Source organism: Peromyscus leucopus, chromosome 2 (assembly GCF_004664715.2).
Source record: "Peromyscus leucopus breed LL Stock chromosome 2, UCI_PerLeu_2.1, whole genome shotgun sequence".
NCBI lineage: Eukaryota > Metazoa > Chordata > Mammalia > Rodentia > Cricetidae > Peromyscus > Peromyscus leucopus.
Window position 1 is genome coordinate 61,460,215 of NC_051064.1, and position 17,365 is coordinate 61,477,579.

The 17,365-nt window shown below is 42.7% G+C and overlaps 1 protein-coding gene across 1 annotated transcript; it reads right to left on the minus strand.

The window, feature by feature from the left end:
• Positions 1–4,602: 4,602 nt before the first annotated feature.
• Zfp37 (ZFP37 zinc finger protein) lies at positions 4,603–16,173 on the minus strand. The gene is given in 5 exon segments (XM_037202613.1): positions 4,603–5,460; positions 5,462–6,774; positions 12,234–12,362; positions 12,745–12,829; positions 15,799–16,173. Coding segments are annotated over 5 exon segments (1,896 nt in total). The 5' UTR covers positions 15,928–16,173; the 3' UTR covers positions 4,603–5,220.
• Positions 16,174–17,365: the final 1,192 nt, after the last annotated feature.

Consider the following 17,365-nt stretch of genomic DNA (forward strand, 5'->3'; position numbering starts at 1 on the left):
TAGGCTCTTTTACCCTTTAGTAACAGTTACAATCTCCTGGGGATGGGGGAGGGGATGGGGAGTCCATAGGGGAAGGGAATCTAGGTGGGGTGGAATCCCACAGAGGGGGGAATCCCTGGGAGTAAGGAACAGCCCTTCTTAAAGGGGTCAGCCCTCTCCAGATGGGCCCAAGTTTCCCGCCTTCACTTTTCTCCCCCAAATCATGGTGGTCTAGATCACTCTCTTAAGGTACTTCTTCCCATGATCCTTTTTGTTTGTTGTTGAAATAGGTCATCCCATAGTCCAGGTTGGCCTGGAGCTTACTATGTAGTTGAGGATGGTGCCCGACTCATGACCCTCTGCCTCCATTCCCAAGTGCTGAGGTTACTGGTGTGCGTTACCACACCCCACTAGCACAGTGCTGCTGACTATGTTCTTGCTGATTTTCATGTCCTTTTGATAGGAGATCTCGTTATGCAGCACAGGCTAGCCTCAAACTCATGATTTCCTGGGGCACAGGAATAACATTATTACAAAATAAAATAATTGCAAAATAGGCCCCTAGGATTCGGAATCGAGGTCAGTGGAAAATTCTGTGTGCCATGATGTGAATGTCCCCTCCAAGCCCCATGTTGAAATTTAACTGTCCTTTTGTGCTGATGCAGACCTTTGAGGGATGAATAAAGATGGTTGTGTGACCGTTTCCTGGGGAGGCATGAACAACTATCTACTCACCCCACTTAAAGAACCTATGACACACAGGGGTAATGATGCCACCGAAGCCCAGTTGGTAACCAGTGGGCTTCTAAGGGGTCCTCGCAGGTGTCTGGGTAAGAGGTCACTTACAAGAGCATGGATGACTCATAGGCAGCAGCTGCATAGAAAGCCCAGCACAGGATGGGCTCACAAAGCCAAGGGGCTCGACTTGCAAGCACCAATCCATTTTGTTGTCTATTTATTTTATAATTTTGTATCTTTAGACTTTAACTTAATTGTTTTTTTTTTTTTTTTTTTTTTTTTTTTTTTTTTTTTTTTTTTTATCAGTTCACTGTTCTTTGAAGCCTCTTCACTGCATAAGCGCTTTACTATTTCTTTATTTATAAATAAGACTTTAACTAAATCTCTATTGTTCTATTTATAAATAAGACTCAAGATTCAAAGGCTGGGGTGAAAATCTGTCAGTTTAGAGAGGTTGAGTAGCAACTAGCTAATCTTCTTTCCTTGCTGAAGTCTCCCCAAAAGCCCATTCTCTGCTCCACCAAAACAAACAACAAAACATCAGAATCCCTCCCTTCTATTTCTTGTGCATCTCTCTGTCTCTTCCAGATGCCCTCTGATGCTCTGTGATTACTCTCTGTCAACTAGTTGCTAACTCAGCCTCCTGATGCAAGGTTAATTTATTTAATTAATGCAAATGCTAACTCAGGGTTCATAGTGTGATCGATATCCCCCAACAGTGGGTGTTTTGTCTGCATATGTGTCTGTGCACCATGGGTGTGCCTGGTTCCCATGGAGGCTAGAGGCCATTGGATTTCCTGGAACAGGAGTTGCAGCTGTAAACTGCCATGTGAGTTCTTGGAATCAAACCCAGGTTCACTGGCCCACACATAGGTTAGTGCAGGCCAGAGGGCGATGTCAGGTGTCTTCCTCTTGCTCCAAAAAACTTTATGGTTTTGAGACAGGGTCTCTCCTGAACCTGGAGATGGCTGGACAGCACACCCCGGATTCACCAGCACTCAGCACTTGTTTGCAAACACACACCAGCCTGTCTGGCTTCTACGTAGTGCTGGGGATCCAGACTCACATCCTCGTTCTTCTTCCCCATTGCCTGCTGAGCTACCCCTCAGCCATGACACCTAGTTCTTTTAGACATATATTTTTCATTCACGAATGATAATTTTTAATACATGAAAATTTAAGTACTTACATCTACTATTCAGGAATCCCTGAATTTCTGATTATGGCACTCTTGTGGTTTCTTCAAAAGGTATGTGAAGTGCGATCCTAATTCTTATTAATAAAAACTGAGTCAGATATTAGGGTGAAAGCTGAAAGACCAGAGAAGTAGAGCAGCCAGCCACCAGAGATATCTTACCTCTATGAAATCTCAGATCAAATAAGGAGTGATCCTGTCTCTACGAATCCTCAGACTAAATGGGGAAGATCCTGTCTCCACCCACCTTATATTCCTGTCTCCACCTCCCTAGTGCTGGGATTAAAGGTGTGAGCCTCCAATGTTGGGATCAAAGGTGTGAGCCACCACCACCCAGCTCTGTTTCTCTTTTAGACTGCTTCCTCCTCCCAAGTGCTGAGATTAAAGGCCACCACTGCCTGGCTTCTATGGTTAACTCATGGCTAGATCCGCCCTCTGATCTCCAGGCAAGCTTTATTTGTCAGAGCACAAACAAATTTCATACAACAGGTGTGAATGGTAAACAGAGCCTTAACCTACAACCTTCTAAAAGATGCAGGCTTCCTCCAGCACTGTGCATAGTACAGACTTCCATTTGGTGAGAAATTAACTGACAAAAATAGATTTTACATAGCACTTTCTTTACCCAAGAGCAAATCAGTTTTTTGGAAATGGGGGTACAATATCCATTAATCTTCCAACACAAACATGTACATGTCTACACACACACTTTGTTTTATATTTATACTTTATTGGTTCTCTGAAAAGAGAAAGTTAGGAAGGCAAGAACAGGAATGAAGTATGTGCAGAGAGCATTTAATCACCTGTTTGTTTAGAGCCTATCACTATGCTAGACTACATGTAGATCAAATATTTACCATGAACCGAATAGTACTAGCCAAGTTCTAGTGACTGGGCCATGACTCTTTTGAGATAGCAAATATGCTATGAGAATATAAAAGGTAGCATACAACCAAATATTTTCTTTGGGGAGAAAGGAGTGAGATGGGGCTCTTTAAAAGCTTCCTTCCAAGTTGTGATCTTCTTGATTCAGCTTCCTAAGTGCTGGGATTATGAGTGCATGAGGAAACATCAGTTGACAAAATGCCCCAACTAGTTTTCCCAACTGCCCATGGGAAAGCCTAGCTGCTTTGTCTTGGTTGATGATGGATGTGACAGTTCCCAGCTCACTGTGGGAGGTGCCACCCCTGGGCTGGTGGTCCTATGCACAATAAAGCTGGCTGAACAAGCTATGAGAAGCAAGCCAGTAAGCAGTACTCCTCCATGGCCTCTGCTTCACTTCTTACATCTAGATTCCTGCCTTCAGTTCCTGCCCTGAATTCCCTGGATGACAGACTATAAAGATGTAAGATGGAATAAACCCTTTTCTCCCCAAGTTGCTTGTAGTCATGGTGGCTGATCACAGGAACAGACCCTAGCTAGTAGAGCATGCAATGGCAGATAGGTCTCTTGAACAAAGCACAGCACCTTCTGGGATGCATGCTTGACAAGCATTCTGAAATAGACTCTCAAAGCAGCAGAGTGAGTGATCCAGCAACAATATCTGTTCACTGGGCAAGAACAGAGTATGGAGACATTTGTTGCAATATAGTTGAAATCCCTGATTAAGGCATTTGTGAATTTGCACTCTGAATAGGAAATAAAATGGAATGATGGTTTGAAATATCACCTTCATTCATCTGCAATCAAAATTCATCTTCTGTTTAACAGCAAGCAAGAGAAATAAAGTACCGTTATAGTTGTGTATCATGTTAACAAAATCTGAGTTCAGTAGGAAAATCTTTGTGAATTCAATATCAAGGTTTAATGTTATATACCTCAAATTAATTTTTCATAAGTGAGCATAGAAACCTTATGTTACTTTGTCAAACAACACTGTGGAATAGACTCAGATGTATTTTTAGACTGTTAATTTGTGCATATAAAAGTATTTTAATATATATTTGAATAAAACACATGTACATGATAAAAATGTCAGACCTCAATCCTGTACTTCTGTGTTCAGTGGTAACCATTGAAGTTTCTTCTAGATTTAAAAAAAAAAAAACAAGTCTATTCATATACAAATATATGAGTATAAATACATACATATGTACACAAAGAAGCAGAAAAAGACAGGCAAACACACACACTTTTTGTCCACAATGAGGACATACTATATACACTGTTCAACAATCTACTTTTCTGTACTTAACAACACAGCTTGAGTATCATTCTCTACCAGCACAGTTTTTCAGCTTTTTCCCCCACTTCTTCTTAACAACATCTAGACAAAACTCCTTAAAGCTTTCTATTTAAACCTTTAATCCCAGCACTTGAGAGGCAGATACAGGCACATCTCTGTTAGTTCAAGGCCAGCCTGGTCTACATTGCAAGTTCCAGGCTAGCCAGGGATACATGGTAAGATGCTGTCTCAAAAAACAAAGCAAAACAAAGAACCAGAAAGTTTTCTACTGATTCAGAGCTAACATAAACTTTAACAAAGAAAGCTAGTTGATACCAGATTAGATGACTACACTTTTTTACAAAAGGCAGTAAGTATGCAATAAGCATAAATTCAAATTAAATACTAATTGTGGTTCTTAAGTATACAACGCCCAAACAGTTCATGAATTGTTGGCATATTTTACTGTTCATTTGTTGCTATAATAATATTTTCCTGTGTCTGTGTGTGTGTGTGTGTGTGTGTGTGTGTGTGTGTGTGTGTGTGTGTGTGTGTGTGTGTGTGTGTGTGTGTGGTCATGTGTGTGGGTGAACATGTGCAGGCCAAATGTCAACCTTGAGTACTGTTCCTCAGGAGCACTGGACCTTGTTTTTAAAAGGGTCTCTCTCCTTGTGACCTAGGGCTTGCAAATTAGGCTAGTCTAGCTGGTCAAGCTAGTCCCAGGGACTCTCCTGTCTCAACTTTCCCAATTCTAAAACTGAAAGTATATGCCACCACATCTAGCTTTTTACATGGATCCTAGGGATGAAATTCAGGTCCTCAAACTTGTTTAGGACACATTTTACTGATTAAACTATCTCCCCAGATCCTTATTCACAATTTTAAAAGTTCCATATTTTATCCTAAACATGGAGATAATTTATAACAAGTGTAAAAATACAGTACTTTCTGTAAAGGTTTAGGGTGAAGTTGAAATTTTATTACCATCCATTGCTCTCATGTAAAGATCGTATTCAAATGCTCTCATGTATAACAAGTAGTGATTTCCTAAAAAAGATTTTCAAATATTCATCAAGTTGAGAACATCTTTTAGGGTTAAACAAAACCAAACTAGTCAGTTGTCAGATTTCCTACATGAGAGGAATTAATTTTCCTCATGAGAGTGCTCTTCTGAGTGAACTTTCATATGTTTGGTAAGAGAAGCATTTTGTTTGAAGGCTTTCCCACATTCATCACATTCATAGGGTTTCTCTCCAGTGTGGGATCTCTGATGAATAACAAGTTGGGATTTTGCACTGAAGCCTTTTCCACATTCATTACATTCAAAGGGTTTCTCCCCTGTGTGAGTCCTCTGATGTACGATGAGGTGGGACTTTTGACTGAAAGGCTTTCCCACATTCAGCACATTCATAGGGTTTCTCCCCGGTATGGACTCTCTGATGTTGAGTGAGGCCTTCGATTTGCTTAAAGGCTTTACCACACTGATTACATTCAAAGGGACAATCGCCTGTATGAGTCCTCATATGGTAAGTAAGAGATGAACTATGTCCAAAGGCTTTTCCACACTCATTACATTTATAAGGTTTCTCTTTTGTATGAGTTCTTTGATGTATAACCAGGTGTGACTTTTTGCTAAAGGTTTTCCCACACTCATTACATTCAAATGGTTTCTCACCAGTATGAATTCGCATGTGCTTAGTCAGGGATGAACTATACTTAAAAGCTTTGCCACATTCACTACATTCATATGGTATTTCACCTGTGTGCGTTCTCACATGTTCAGTAAGAGATGAATTATATCTAAAGGATTTGCCACATTCCTTACACTCATAAGGCTTCTCACCTGTGTGAGATCTTACATGTTGCATAAGGTTTGAGCTGTGTCTAAAGGTTTTCCCACATTCATTACATTCATAGGGCTTTTCTCCAGTATGAATTCTTAGATGGTCAGTGAGGGCGTGTTTATGACCATGAGCTTTGCCACACTGAGCACACTCATATGGTTTTTCTCCAGTGTGAGTTCTCTGATGTACAACAAGGTGGGACTTTTGGCTAAAAGCTATCCCACACTCATTGCATTCATATGGTTTCTCCCCAGTGTGAGTTCTTTGATGGTCAAGGAGTCCTTGTTTGTGGCTGAGGACCTTGCCACACTGATTGCATTCATAAGGTTTCCCAGAAGCTGGAGCTTTGTCAGATACAGTAGATGAACCGCTATGGCTGGGTGATTTCTGTTTCTCTCTAGTCTGGATCTTGTCTTCTTTCGTGTTGGGCGAGCTACGATGGCACACTTTCTCATACCTCTTGCCTGCTGGATTTCGGTCACCTTTACCAGGGGACTTACTGTTGGGTGTTTTCTCACATTTCTTTCTAGTTGCAATCTTAGCTTTCTTTGTTTCAGATATGGTAGAGCTGGATGATTTCCTGTGCTCTTTAGCTTTATCGGGTTTCTTTTTTGTAGCGTTTTCAATCTGACCAGGGAAGTCGAAAGTCTGCTTCAAGTTCTTCCCATGTGAGGCGGGTTTCAGAAGCCTTTTTTTGGAAGGAACATGTTTTTTACTGACACCTTTTGTCTCCGATGAAGCACACTCACTGCTTTTCTTACCAGTTGAACTTTTCTTCTTGAATGTAGCTTCCTTAATGAGTTTGCATTGAGATTTCTGCTTTTCCTCTATCTGCTCATCATCTTGCTGGACTTCTAAAATAGAATTTAATGAGACATTCTTGTAATTTTTTGCACTCCCACTGAAATTCTTTGTAAGTTTCATAAAGAGATGCCCTGTTTGAATAAGTATTCAACCCTAACATGCCAATGTGAAACAAGCATCAAGAAGGAATGTCCCTATCTGCTTGAGGGAGAGAAAGCTGTAGGAAAACCAGGGAAAAGAAGACTGATAGTAGTCATTAGGACAAATTATTATTATTATTATTATTATTATTATTATTATTATTTTGGTTTTTGGAGACAGGGTTTCTCTGTGTAGTTCTGCGCCTTTCCTAGAACTCGCTTTGTAGACCAGGCTGGCCTCGAACTCACAGAGATCCGCCTGCCTCTGCCTCCCGAGTGCTGGGATAAAAGTACAAAATTTGTCTGCTTAGAAATAGGATCTTAGCTGGGTGGTGGTGGCGCATACCTTTAATCCCAGCACTTGGGAGGCAGAGGCAGGAGGATCTCTGTGAGTTTGAGGCCAGCCTGGTCTACAGAATGAGCTCCAGAATAGCCAGGGCTGTTACACAGAGAAACCCTGTCTTGAAAAAAAAAAAGAGGCAGCAAGAAATAGGGTCTTGTAACCTGGGATAGAAGGTGAAATAGACGTGGGAGCTCTGAACAAGGAATGCATTAAGTTGAAAGATGCCAACACCAGGTGGGGTAGCACATGCCTATTAATCCCAGTACTCAGAAGGCTGAAACAGGAGGGTTTTCATAAGGTTGGGGACAGCCTGGGCTACACAGCAAGGCATTACTAGTCTCCCCCTTGTGATTAAATTTAAGATGACATAATGCAAGTACTATGAAAGCCACACTTATCCTATGAAATAAAGAGCTCTTCAATACAAAGAATGAAGCTTTCACACACAGAAAGAAGTAGAAATGTATGACCATTTGTCTTCAAGAACACAGTGTACATAATTTCAATTCCTGTGACCTCCAAGTTGCCAATTCTTGTTTCCAGTGGAGTCTGGCTAAAGTCTCTGCCTTTAGGTTATAAGAGATACACTCATGCCTCTTCAATAAATCCCTCCATTTACTAAGGCTAGCTAAAATAAACTGAAATAGAGAATATGTCTGCCAAGGAGAACTGAGGAACTAGTAGATGACTGAGACAATATGCTGGAAAGGATATTCCACTGTTCTCCTCCATAAGCCATGTAACAAGGACATCCTTACTAAACAGCCAACAGATCCATTGTAATGGATGTTTCCTGTTCTGACCGCCTAGTCCCAAAAAACCAACTCAGAGGCTGAATATGAATTATAAATGCCCATCCAATAGCTCAGGCTTGTTACTAGCTAACTCTACACTTAAATTAACCCATATTTCTATTTATGCTTTGCCACATGGCTCATGGCTTGTTACCTCATTTTTTACATGTCCTGCTTGCTTGGCAGCTGGCTGGCATCTCTGACTTCACTCTCCTTTTTCCCATCATTCTCAGTTTGACTTTCCTACCTAACTTCCTGCCCAGCTACTGGCCTGTCAGCTTTTTAATAACCAATGAGAGTAATATGTGGTGGTATTGTGCACTCTAATAAACTTATCTAGGGTCAGAGACAGAACAGCCACAATATTAAACATAGAGGTTAGGCAGTGGCAGCACACGCCTTTAATCCTAGCATTCCAGAGGCAGAGATCTACCTGGATTTCTGTGTGTTCAAGGATACAGCCAAGCATGGTGACTCACGCCTTTAATCCCAGAAAGTAAGACTTTAATCCCAGGGAGTGATGACAGAAAGCAGAAAGGTATATAAGGCGTGAAGACCAGAAACTAGAAGCATTTGGCTGGTTAAGCTTTTAGGCTTCTAGCAGCAGTTCAGCTGAGATCCATTCGGATATGAGGACTCAGAGGCTTCCAGTCTGAGGAAACAGGATCAGCTGAGGAACTGGCAAGGTGAGGAAGCTGTGGCTAGTTCTGCTTTTCTGATCTCCCAGCATTCACCCCAATAACTGGCTTGGGTTTGTTTTTATTAATAAGACCTTTTAAGCTTTGTGCTGCAGTAATATGTATTCATTTATACACTCACCGTTTTTCAGGTTTGCTTTTGAGAACATACCTTTGGTTCCTGTCTTCACTCTAACAGCCAATTATCAATTTAAAATTTATTTCCAGATCTAAGGTAGTTGCTTACATTCTTTCTCCTGCATATTCCACAATTATGTTTAGAGAAATCTTCTTAAACAGTGCTCCTCTTCTCTAAGACTCCCCACCACCACCACCACAGACACTTTAAGACCACCCCCACACACTGGCTCTCTGCACAGAAATGGAGCAGGGAAATCAGAAGTAAGAATTTTAAACATTTAAAGAGAAAAACATATGGAAGAGTGAATAGTCATCTCAGTGATAAAGGAGTTTTATATGGAGAAAATAAGAGTATCTGAACCAATGGCTGAAATTCTCTCTTTTATGGAGGGCATTTAAGAGACTTGCTTTCTGGTGGGGTATGGTGGCACACACCTTTAATCCAAGCACTCATGAGACAGAGGCAGGTGGATCTCTGTGAGTTCCAGGCCAGCCAGGGCTACATAATAGAGACCCATCTCAAGAGACAAGTTTGGTGGAAGTTAGGCATAGTAGGGAGCCCAGAGAAGCTGACTGATGGCTGCTTTTTCATCCAGGGACGCTTAAGAGAGTCAGCACCCTGGGATAAAGACATCAACAGGACCCTCCAGGTAGCATGCAAGTCTTCTGATACCCAGTGATGATGGGGAAGACAGAGACAAATTTCCTTCTTGAAAGAAAGTGATCAAGACTTACACCTATCCACCTGACATGTAACATTAAAAAAAATTCTACCTGTGTGTGTGCATGTTCATTTGTGTATGTGTACACAGACATGTGTGCCCGTGCATGTGGAAGCCAGTTTGACATCAAGCTATTCCTGGATTATTTTCTTTTCATCTTATTTCTTTGTTTGCTGGCTTTTTATTTATTTATTTATTTATTTATTTATTTATTTATTTATTTATTTATTTATTTATTTTTGAAGCAAGGTCTCTCACTGAACCCGGAGCTCACCAATTGGTTAGACATGCTGGCCAGTGAGTCCCAGGGCTTTTGTCTCTACCTCCTTGGTGCTAGGATTACAGGTGTGTGCTGCCAAGCACAGCTTTTTACATGAGGGTTGAGGATCTGAACTCAAGTGTTTCTGCTTGTGTGGGCAGCACTTTACAAACGAAGCTATCTCCCTAGCCCATAACATCCTTGTTACAGTGATGGACTGAGCTGTCACACTGACATCCACTCCCCCAAAGAGAAAGATGAAGACAATGCAGATTACAGTCCTGCTATGGAATAAGATCATACTCGGGCAGATTTGGGTGTGATAGAGTAATTCATTAAAGCTGAGATCATTTTCTCTTTCTTCCCTCTTTTTCTTTCTTTCTTTCTTTCTTTCTTTCTTTCTTTCTTTCTTTCTCCTTTCTTTCCTTTCTTCCTTCCTTCCTTCCTTCCTTCCTTCCTTCCTTCCTTTCTTTTTCAGTTTTACAAAACAGGGCTTCTTTGTGTAGCCCTGGCTGACCTGGAACTCCCTCTGTAGACCAGGCTGGTCTCTTTCTCATATAGATCTGCCTGCTTCTGCCTCCCAAGTACTGAGATTAAAGGCGTGCACCACCCAGCAAAAATCATTTTCTTAATTTGAGACAGCAACAGAACCTGAATTTTAAGAGAAATCAAATGTAACTTCAGAAACTTAAGCATGGAACTCACTAGTCCCAGCAAATACGTACTGTTTATCAGCAGCATATAAGATGAATTTTTAAAAAGTGAACTCATTAAATCTTCCTGAGAACTGGACTCAGGGATAAGATGAACCTGACTTGTGTAATAGCAGTGACAGCTAAAAAGAGACAAATGGGACTTGACAAGAGGATCATGGAACCCAGGGCTAAAGTCAGAGGACAAAAACAGAGCGGGGGTTCAACTAACGAAGATAGAACTCCCTGTCTGATTCCTAAGGAAAGACTTCCCTATAAGCAGCTCCAATAAGAGGGTACGACAGAGACCTTGGAGATGTCCATTGAGAAGATGTCAATGTAGAAAATGAGCTCCTATTTACACATGTGTGTCTGTTTAAAAGCAATGCAACAGAGGAACAGAACACACAGAGACATGACCTTAAGGGACCATCAGCAGTAAAGGAAGCTTGTGACAAGACAAGAACTTCAGATTAATCAAAGCTCTTAACACATGCACTAGAGGGTGTGCAGGTTGACTATATCAATCATATTAGTTACTTTCCTATTGCTGGGATTAAAACACCACAACCAAGGCAAACAGGTCAGTTTTAGAGAGATAAGAGACTGTCATGGAGGAAGATACGGCAGGAAGGGACAGGCATGGAGCAAGAAGGTGAGAGCTCACATCTTGAACTGCAAGCAGGAAACAGGCCACACCTCCTAAGTCTCCCCAAACAGCACCACCAACTGGGAACCTAGCATCCAAATGCTGGGGACTATGAGGACAGCTCATTCAAACCATCCCAGGGATTAAGGACTAATGGGCAGATGCGATGATGTCTCATAGAACAGGTACAGGGAGTTTTGTAGTTAAAGGAAGGACACAAAACCATCGGGAGCAGGGGCATCATTTCCAGAGACGCAGAAAGAAAACTGATCTAAGAATGTCTGAATTCATCAGGAGAAAATGTAATACATTAGGAAACTGGTGTGTGGGTAGAGGGCAGGAAGAAAATTGAGGCTATAAAGAGACAATTCCTTTTTACATATGGTAATCAGGAATGAGACTGAGAGAACAGTTCAAGAGTCTTCTGAAAGCCAAGCAATGGGCACATGGGCAGGGAGAGACTAAGTAAAGGAGTCAGTTACTGCAGCTCAGAGCCCTGGCTTTCAGCTCTTCCCCCATCACCGTCAGAACAGCAACAGATGGTACATCGCTCTTTATGGAAGATCATGCCCCTGCGACTCTCCGGCAGCATGGCCATTTGGGTTGCTGCAGCTCTCCTGTGGAGAGGTTATGCATGCCTACCCCTCTGAACCAGGTGTCTTGTCCTAGCCATTAGAAAGTGAGCTGAAATGGAGAGCGACCACATCCGAGCAGTGATTTTAGGAATTATTAAGTGGCTCCACTCACTCATTTTTTTTCTTTTCCATAAAATAAGAGCTTGTCATGAGCCTCTCATGTGCACAAGTTCACAGAAAGAAAAGATATTAGAATCTCCAAAGTAAGAAAATAGCTGTAGTTTGAATTCTTTTTCTCCTGAGAGATTCTGGTACTTTTCTACTATTTCCTAGTTTAGGAAAGAGTATCTGGGACTTTTAAGAAAAAAATGTTTTTTTCATATTGAGGATTAAATCTAGATCCTTGCACATGTGAGTAAGCACTCTCTCTACTGAGCTGTATCCCCAGCCCTAATAAAAACTTACAAATTGTTCTTTGAAGAATTCCAAAGTCAGCTCCCAGAAACTAAAAACTTACTTGCATTGGCTCCTGCTTTCTTGGGCTGTGCTGTTTTGTTCACACTACTTGGGTTGGTTGTTTTCACGTCTTCCAGTGATCGCTCTTTTTCCAACTTAGAGATCATGCCTTGTTTGGGATCTTGATTTCCTACTCGTAAGAAATGGTAGAAACTGAGCGTTGGACCAACCATCTTAGAAATCAAGCCCCGATGTCTGCACTTAAGGGCTTTTCAAGGCTAATGAACAAACATGGCTTCTAATGTTTCACAATAGGGACACTCATGTACCTCAACTGGGTATAGACCTTCCCTTTGGAAGGCAACGGCACAGGTGTCCTTCCTAGTACCGAAAAGGGATTGAAACTCCCTGACTTACCACACCCCACCCCACCACCACCACCACCACCAGCACCACCACCCCCAGCACCACCACCACCAGCAGCAGCACCAGCAGCAGCAACACAGCACATCAGAGACCTGAGGCCGACGGGATTGCAGGGAGCACGTTCTGAGTGGTGGGGTCGTCCTTACCCATTGAGGCTGGACTGCTACAGTTCTCTGGCATCATTTCATTGCACAAGTTCCTTTGCGCAGGTTCCAGGGGCTCCCATTCCTTCTGAGTAAAAGCCACAGACACACCTTTGAGTGTTACTGATTCTTATCATACTCCTAGTTCAGTCTAGTATTTCTTAATTCTCTACATTCAGGAGTGATCTAAACAAGAGAATTTGTTTTTACCTCAACTATCCACTATTGACCACCATGCACATTTCAACATTGTAGGCGGAGTCTTCCTGTCCCGGCAATCATTTCCAAAAACATGCTTGCCCCACATTTAAAGATAATTCCTCCCCCTCACAGATCAGCAATATGTGACTCTGATATGTCACTAATCTCTACCTCACAGACTTCCAGTCGGCACTCTCAATAACCCCCAACACTAATTGCCACTGCCCTCCAAACCTCCAAATCAGTACAGCCCTCCTTCATCTTTTGAGTAATTCTAAAATGACCAATGCCAACAACTCCATCACCAAACATTGGCAGATCCTCCCAGGCACTTGCCTCATGGGTTGCTCAATCATGGAGGCCTCCAAGACACACTGATCTCTATCTCCCAGGAGTCCCCAGATCTCTAATCCAACTAATCTCCAACACCTGGCACCTACAGAACTCTTTGACAGTGGCCATCACAGACACCCTGATACCTGTCATCAAACTCCAGCTCTAACCTCTCCTCATCTGCTCACTTTAAATAAAATCCACCCATTTCCCAAGGATCCTGCTTCCCTGCAGTGATCTCAAGCAGAGGCTACCTTTGATTCTTTTCCATGACTTATGTACCTTAGGATCTAATGATGGACAGAAATGATTGCTTCGTCCATTTATTAACCACTTTCACTGGCTCAAATTTGTTTACAGACTCACCAGCTTTAATACATTAACCTTATATGGCTCAGTGATTCAATAGGAAGAGTGACAAGATTCAGCATGTAATTCTAGTCATGGTCATGGTTCATTATGGCTAAAGGACACAGGGCAAATCAGTGAATCATTAGGGGATGAGTTCAGGAAATGAACACAGCATCCAAGAGTCCTTTCCAAGTAAAGTCACATAGAACATGCTTGTTTCCTCCAGAAACAAGTTTTGGCAGCACATGTGAAATGTGTTGGAAAGTTCCAGCAAAGGTCCAAAGAGACTCAAGGAGTTTGCTAGGAACTTGGTTATATAGAGAGCATCTGCTGGCATATACAAAAATTCTACACTCCAGTTCCTAAAGCCAAAAATCTAGCTCTCAATCCCAATATTCACCCATATTAATTCACCAATACATCCTATTAGCTTATATCCCAGTATACTCTGAATGCAATTTCATTTTTCCAGTGTAAGTCCAAATTATCTCCATAATCTCTTGCCTTTGATTGTTGCAATAAACTTCTGACCTTCTGATACCCACTGTAGCTTCTAAGCTCATATTCCATAGAGAAGCCATGATGATTTTTTGCTGTATCCATCAGACCAAATTCCTTTCTTGCTTAAATCCAGTGATTTCTCATTAAAATTAGAATAAAATCCAAATCCACACAAACCAATATGATCTTACATGATCTAATACCTTCTACCACTGATTTCATGTTTTTCTACTTTTCCTATATATGTATGTTTGTGTCTCTGTGTGTGTGTGTTTCAACCACACTAATCTTCTCTCTCTCTCTCTCTCTCTCTCTCTCTCTCTCTCTCTCTCTCTCTCTCTCTCTCTCTCTCTCTCAGAACTTAATTCCTATCTCCAGGCTTTAGCAATTGGCATTCTTTCTTTTTTGAACACTCTTTGGATCGGTGCATTAGCCACAGCCTGTCATGATTTGTGTTCAAATCAACTATCATTTCTTCAAAAGATTAACTCAAAAAACTCTCATTCCTGATCTACCACATTGTCCTCTCTTACTTTCTTCATAGCAGTTACTATTGCCTGGAAACTATATTACTTACACTCATAAACATTGTTGTCTCTTTCCTGTTTCTAGAATTTAAGACATTAAAAGACAGGCTGGCTCTGTGTGTTGCTACTTAAGACATTCTCTGACATAAAATAGATGCTCATCTTACAGTCTGTTCTACAGTTTTCTATCCATTGACACCCAAATATTCCTCAGTCACACACCTCCTCTACATAGAAGTTCTCAATTACCATTCTTCACAGAACTATCGATAGCCTCCATTGAACTTCCAGTTAGTGACCTCACAGAATCTTATCATTAAGACCAGCCACCTCATAAAATCTTGACCTCAGGATCCTAATCACAGAATCATAAAGGACTTTTAATAATTATTAATAATTCCTACCAAGAACCCCATCACTAATGAGACAGTTAGGACTCTTGGTACCTTTTCTCCACAGATGACAAACCATCATCCCCATAGGCACGTCAATATGCCACTCCTCATATTCCACCAACTATCACCCTCCCCTTAGCTTCCAGGTCCCCAAATACCCATCATAGCACACAAAACACTGAAAGACACTGCTGATCGGACTTCTAGAAATACCACCATCCCCGACCCCAAGGCCCCAACCTCTGAACCCCACATATTCCAAAAGTCCCAGTTCTCCAAATCTCAAAACTATCCCTCTGACAGTCCACAGCCTGTGGTCCTCAGTTACCTGTAATGACTGTTCCCATACAGTCTAAATACTAATCCTTTTATAGGGCTTTCCCATCTCAGATACATCACAAAGCCCCCATTTCTGATCTTGCTAGCTTTCCAGACCCAGACTCAAGCGCTGTCAGTGACAGTTACAGACGCCTCCCCGCCCCCAGGCATCCCTAGGCAGATCCGTCAAAACACCGATTTCTTAAAATTATAGCAATCCCCGACTAATGCCTCTAATACCACAGGCATTATACCCGTATACCTAATACTCCTTGTGACCATAATACCCTAATACTTAGATCCCTCCGAACACCGGCCTCCCAAAAGATTACTCCGCATCGACGCCACAAATTCTCAAACCTTGTTTTCAGACTCCAGTCACCCTCCAATCACTGACCACCAAGCCGCCCCCAAACCCTTACGGCCCTCACCGCATCGCTGTCCGCGGGCTCAGAGGCAGCCATGTCCCTCGGACTCCTGGCTTTGTCGACTGTTCCTGCACTCCTCCGGCCCACCGCCTCTGGCTTTGTCAGGACCTGGTTGGAGTCAGAGGCCGACATGGCGGCCACCCAGAGAGCCGCTTCAGAGGGTCCCGCGGCTTCGATGGCGGCGCCCTGCGGAGATTTCTCGTGGGCGCGGCCATCTTGGCATGGACTCTGCCGTACAGCGGAGGCGCGGGCGCCTCTGGGATCACTGTCCAGGCAGGGCGGGCTACTGGTTATTCCAGGGTCCCACAGGTGGGAGATGTCCCAGGCAGGAAGTGCGGGGGGAAGCTGCTGCGAGGCGCGAGCCCCAGAATTGGAACCCCGGAGGCGCAGGGAGGTTTCGTCTCGGGAGTTCTGTTACAGAACTTGGAATTGCTTTTCCAAAGGGGTTCCCAACTGCAGTTGCCGGGAAAACCCGGAAGCAGGATGACGGATCCCGCAGTGAAAGAAACAAGAAAAGCCAGTCTTGACTAGTAACACTGATTTATAGCTGAGACATAGCATAGGTTCTTTGGATTACTGTAACAATGGAGAAAGTCGAGGGGCGCGGGGGGCGTCAGTTAGTGAACTCATCACTTCTGAAGAGAGCCCAGCTTTGGTGAAGACGTTTCACCAGACTCGCAAAGCTGTTAAAATGACTTCTCAATGCACCACTTAACATATTCATTGCGGCCACTCAACAGTTTTTGTATAGAGTTTCAGTACGTAAATATGTTCGATCAAGGTGCTTGGCTCTGTTGGTACCGGGCAAAGAACAAGATTGTACACAGCCTTTATTCCCCGGTTTAAATTTGCGGTGGAGCAGACGTGATGAGATTATTGCCAATACATCGTTTCTCTTTACTGAACTCAAGCAGGCCTGTTTGAGTTGAAGGTGGGAGAGTGTGGTGACTCCGCCTGCAATCCCAGTCCCTAGGAGGCCGAGGTCCACAGTCTTTGCAAGACTAGCCTGGTCTGTAGAGCGAACTTGGGGTTAGCCTGGGTTCCGCAAAGCACTTGTCTTTAAAGGCCAAAACAGAATAGAGTTTGTTCTTGATGTATTTATTGTGTATGGGCAGAGGGAGAGAAAGAGAGAGCTTTGTGAAGGTCAGAGGACAAGTCTCTAGAGTCAGTTTCAGCGAGATCGGGATCTCATTCAGTTCTTCAAACTTAGCCACCACAATGGTCTCTACACTCTGCGCCTTCTCAGAGGACTAAGAACTTAAGATGTTGCCATCTTTCCTGGCATTCCCTTCCGAAAACAGAAACTAGGGCCTTGATTACTAGTGCTCTGTACTAAGCTAAACCGAAAGCCCAAATCAAAATCAATCAATCAATCCCTGTTTTGCACCTTCGCCTTGAAGGAGTAAGGGGACTGTCTGCCTGTCAGCACTGGTTTCGTCCTCTTGTTCTTGGGCCTCTTGTGGGGTGTTCACCAAGAAGACTGCTCAGACATGGATTTAAGCCAATAGAAGGTCTCCATTTCCCCGGCAGACTTCGGCTGCTCTGGTGCAGGTCACACTGCTCAGAATAG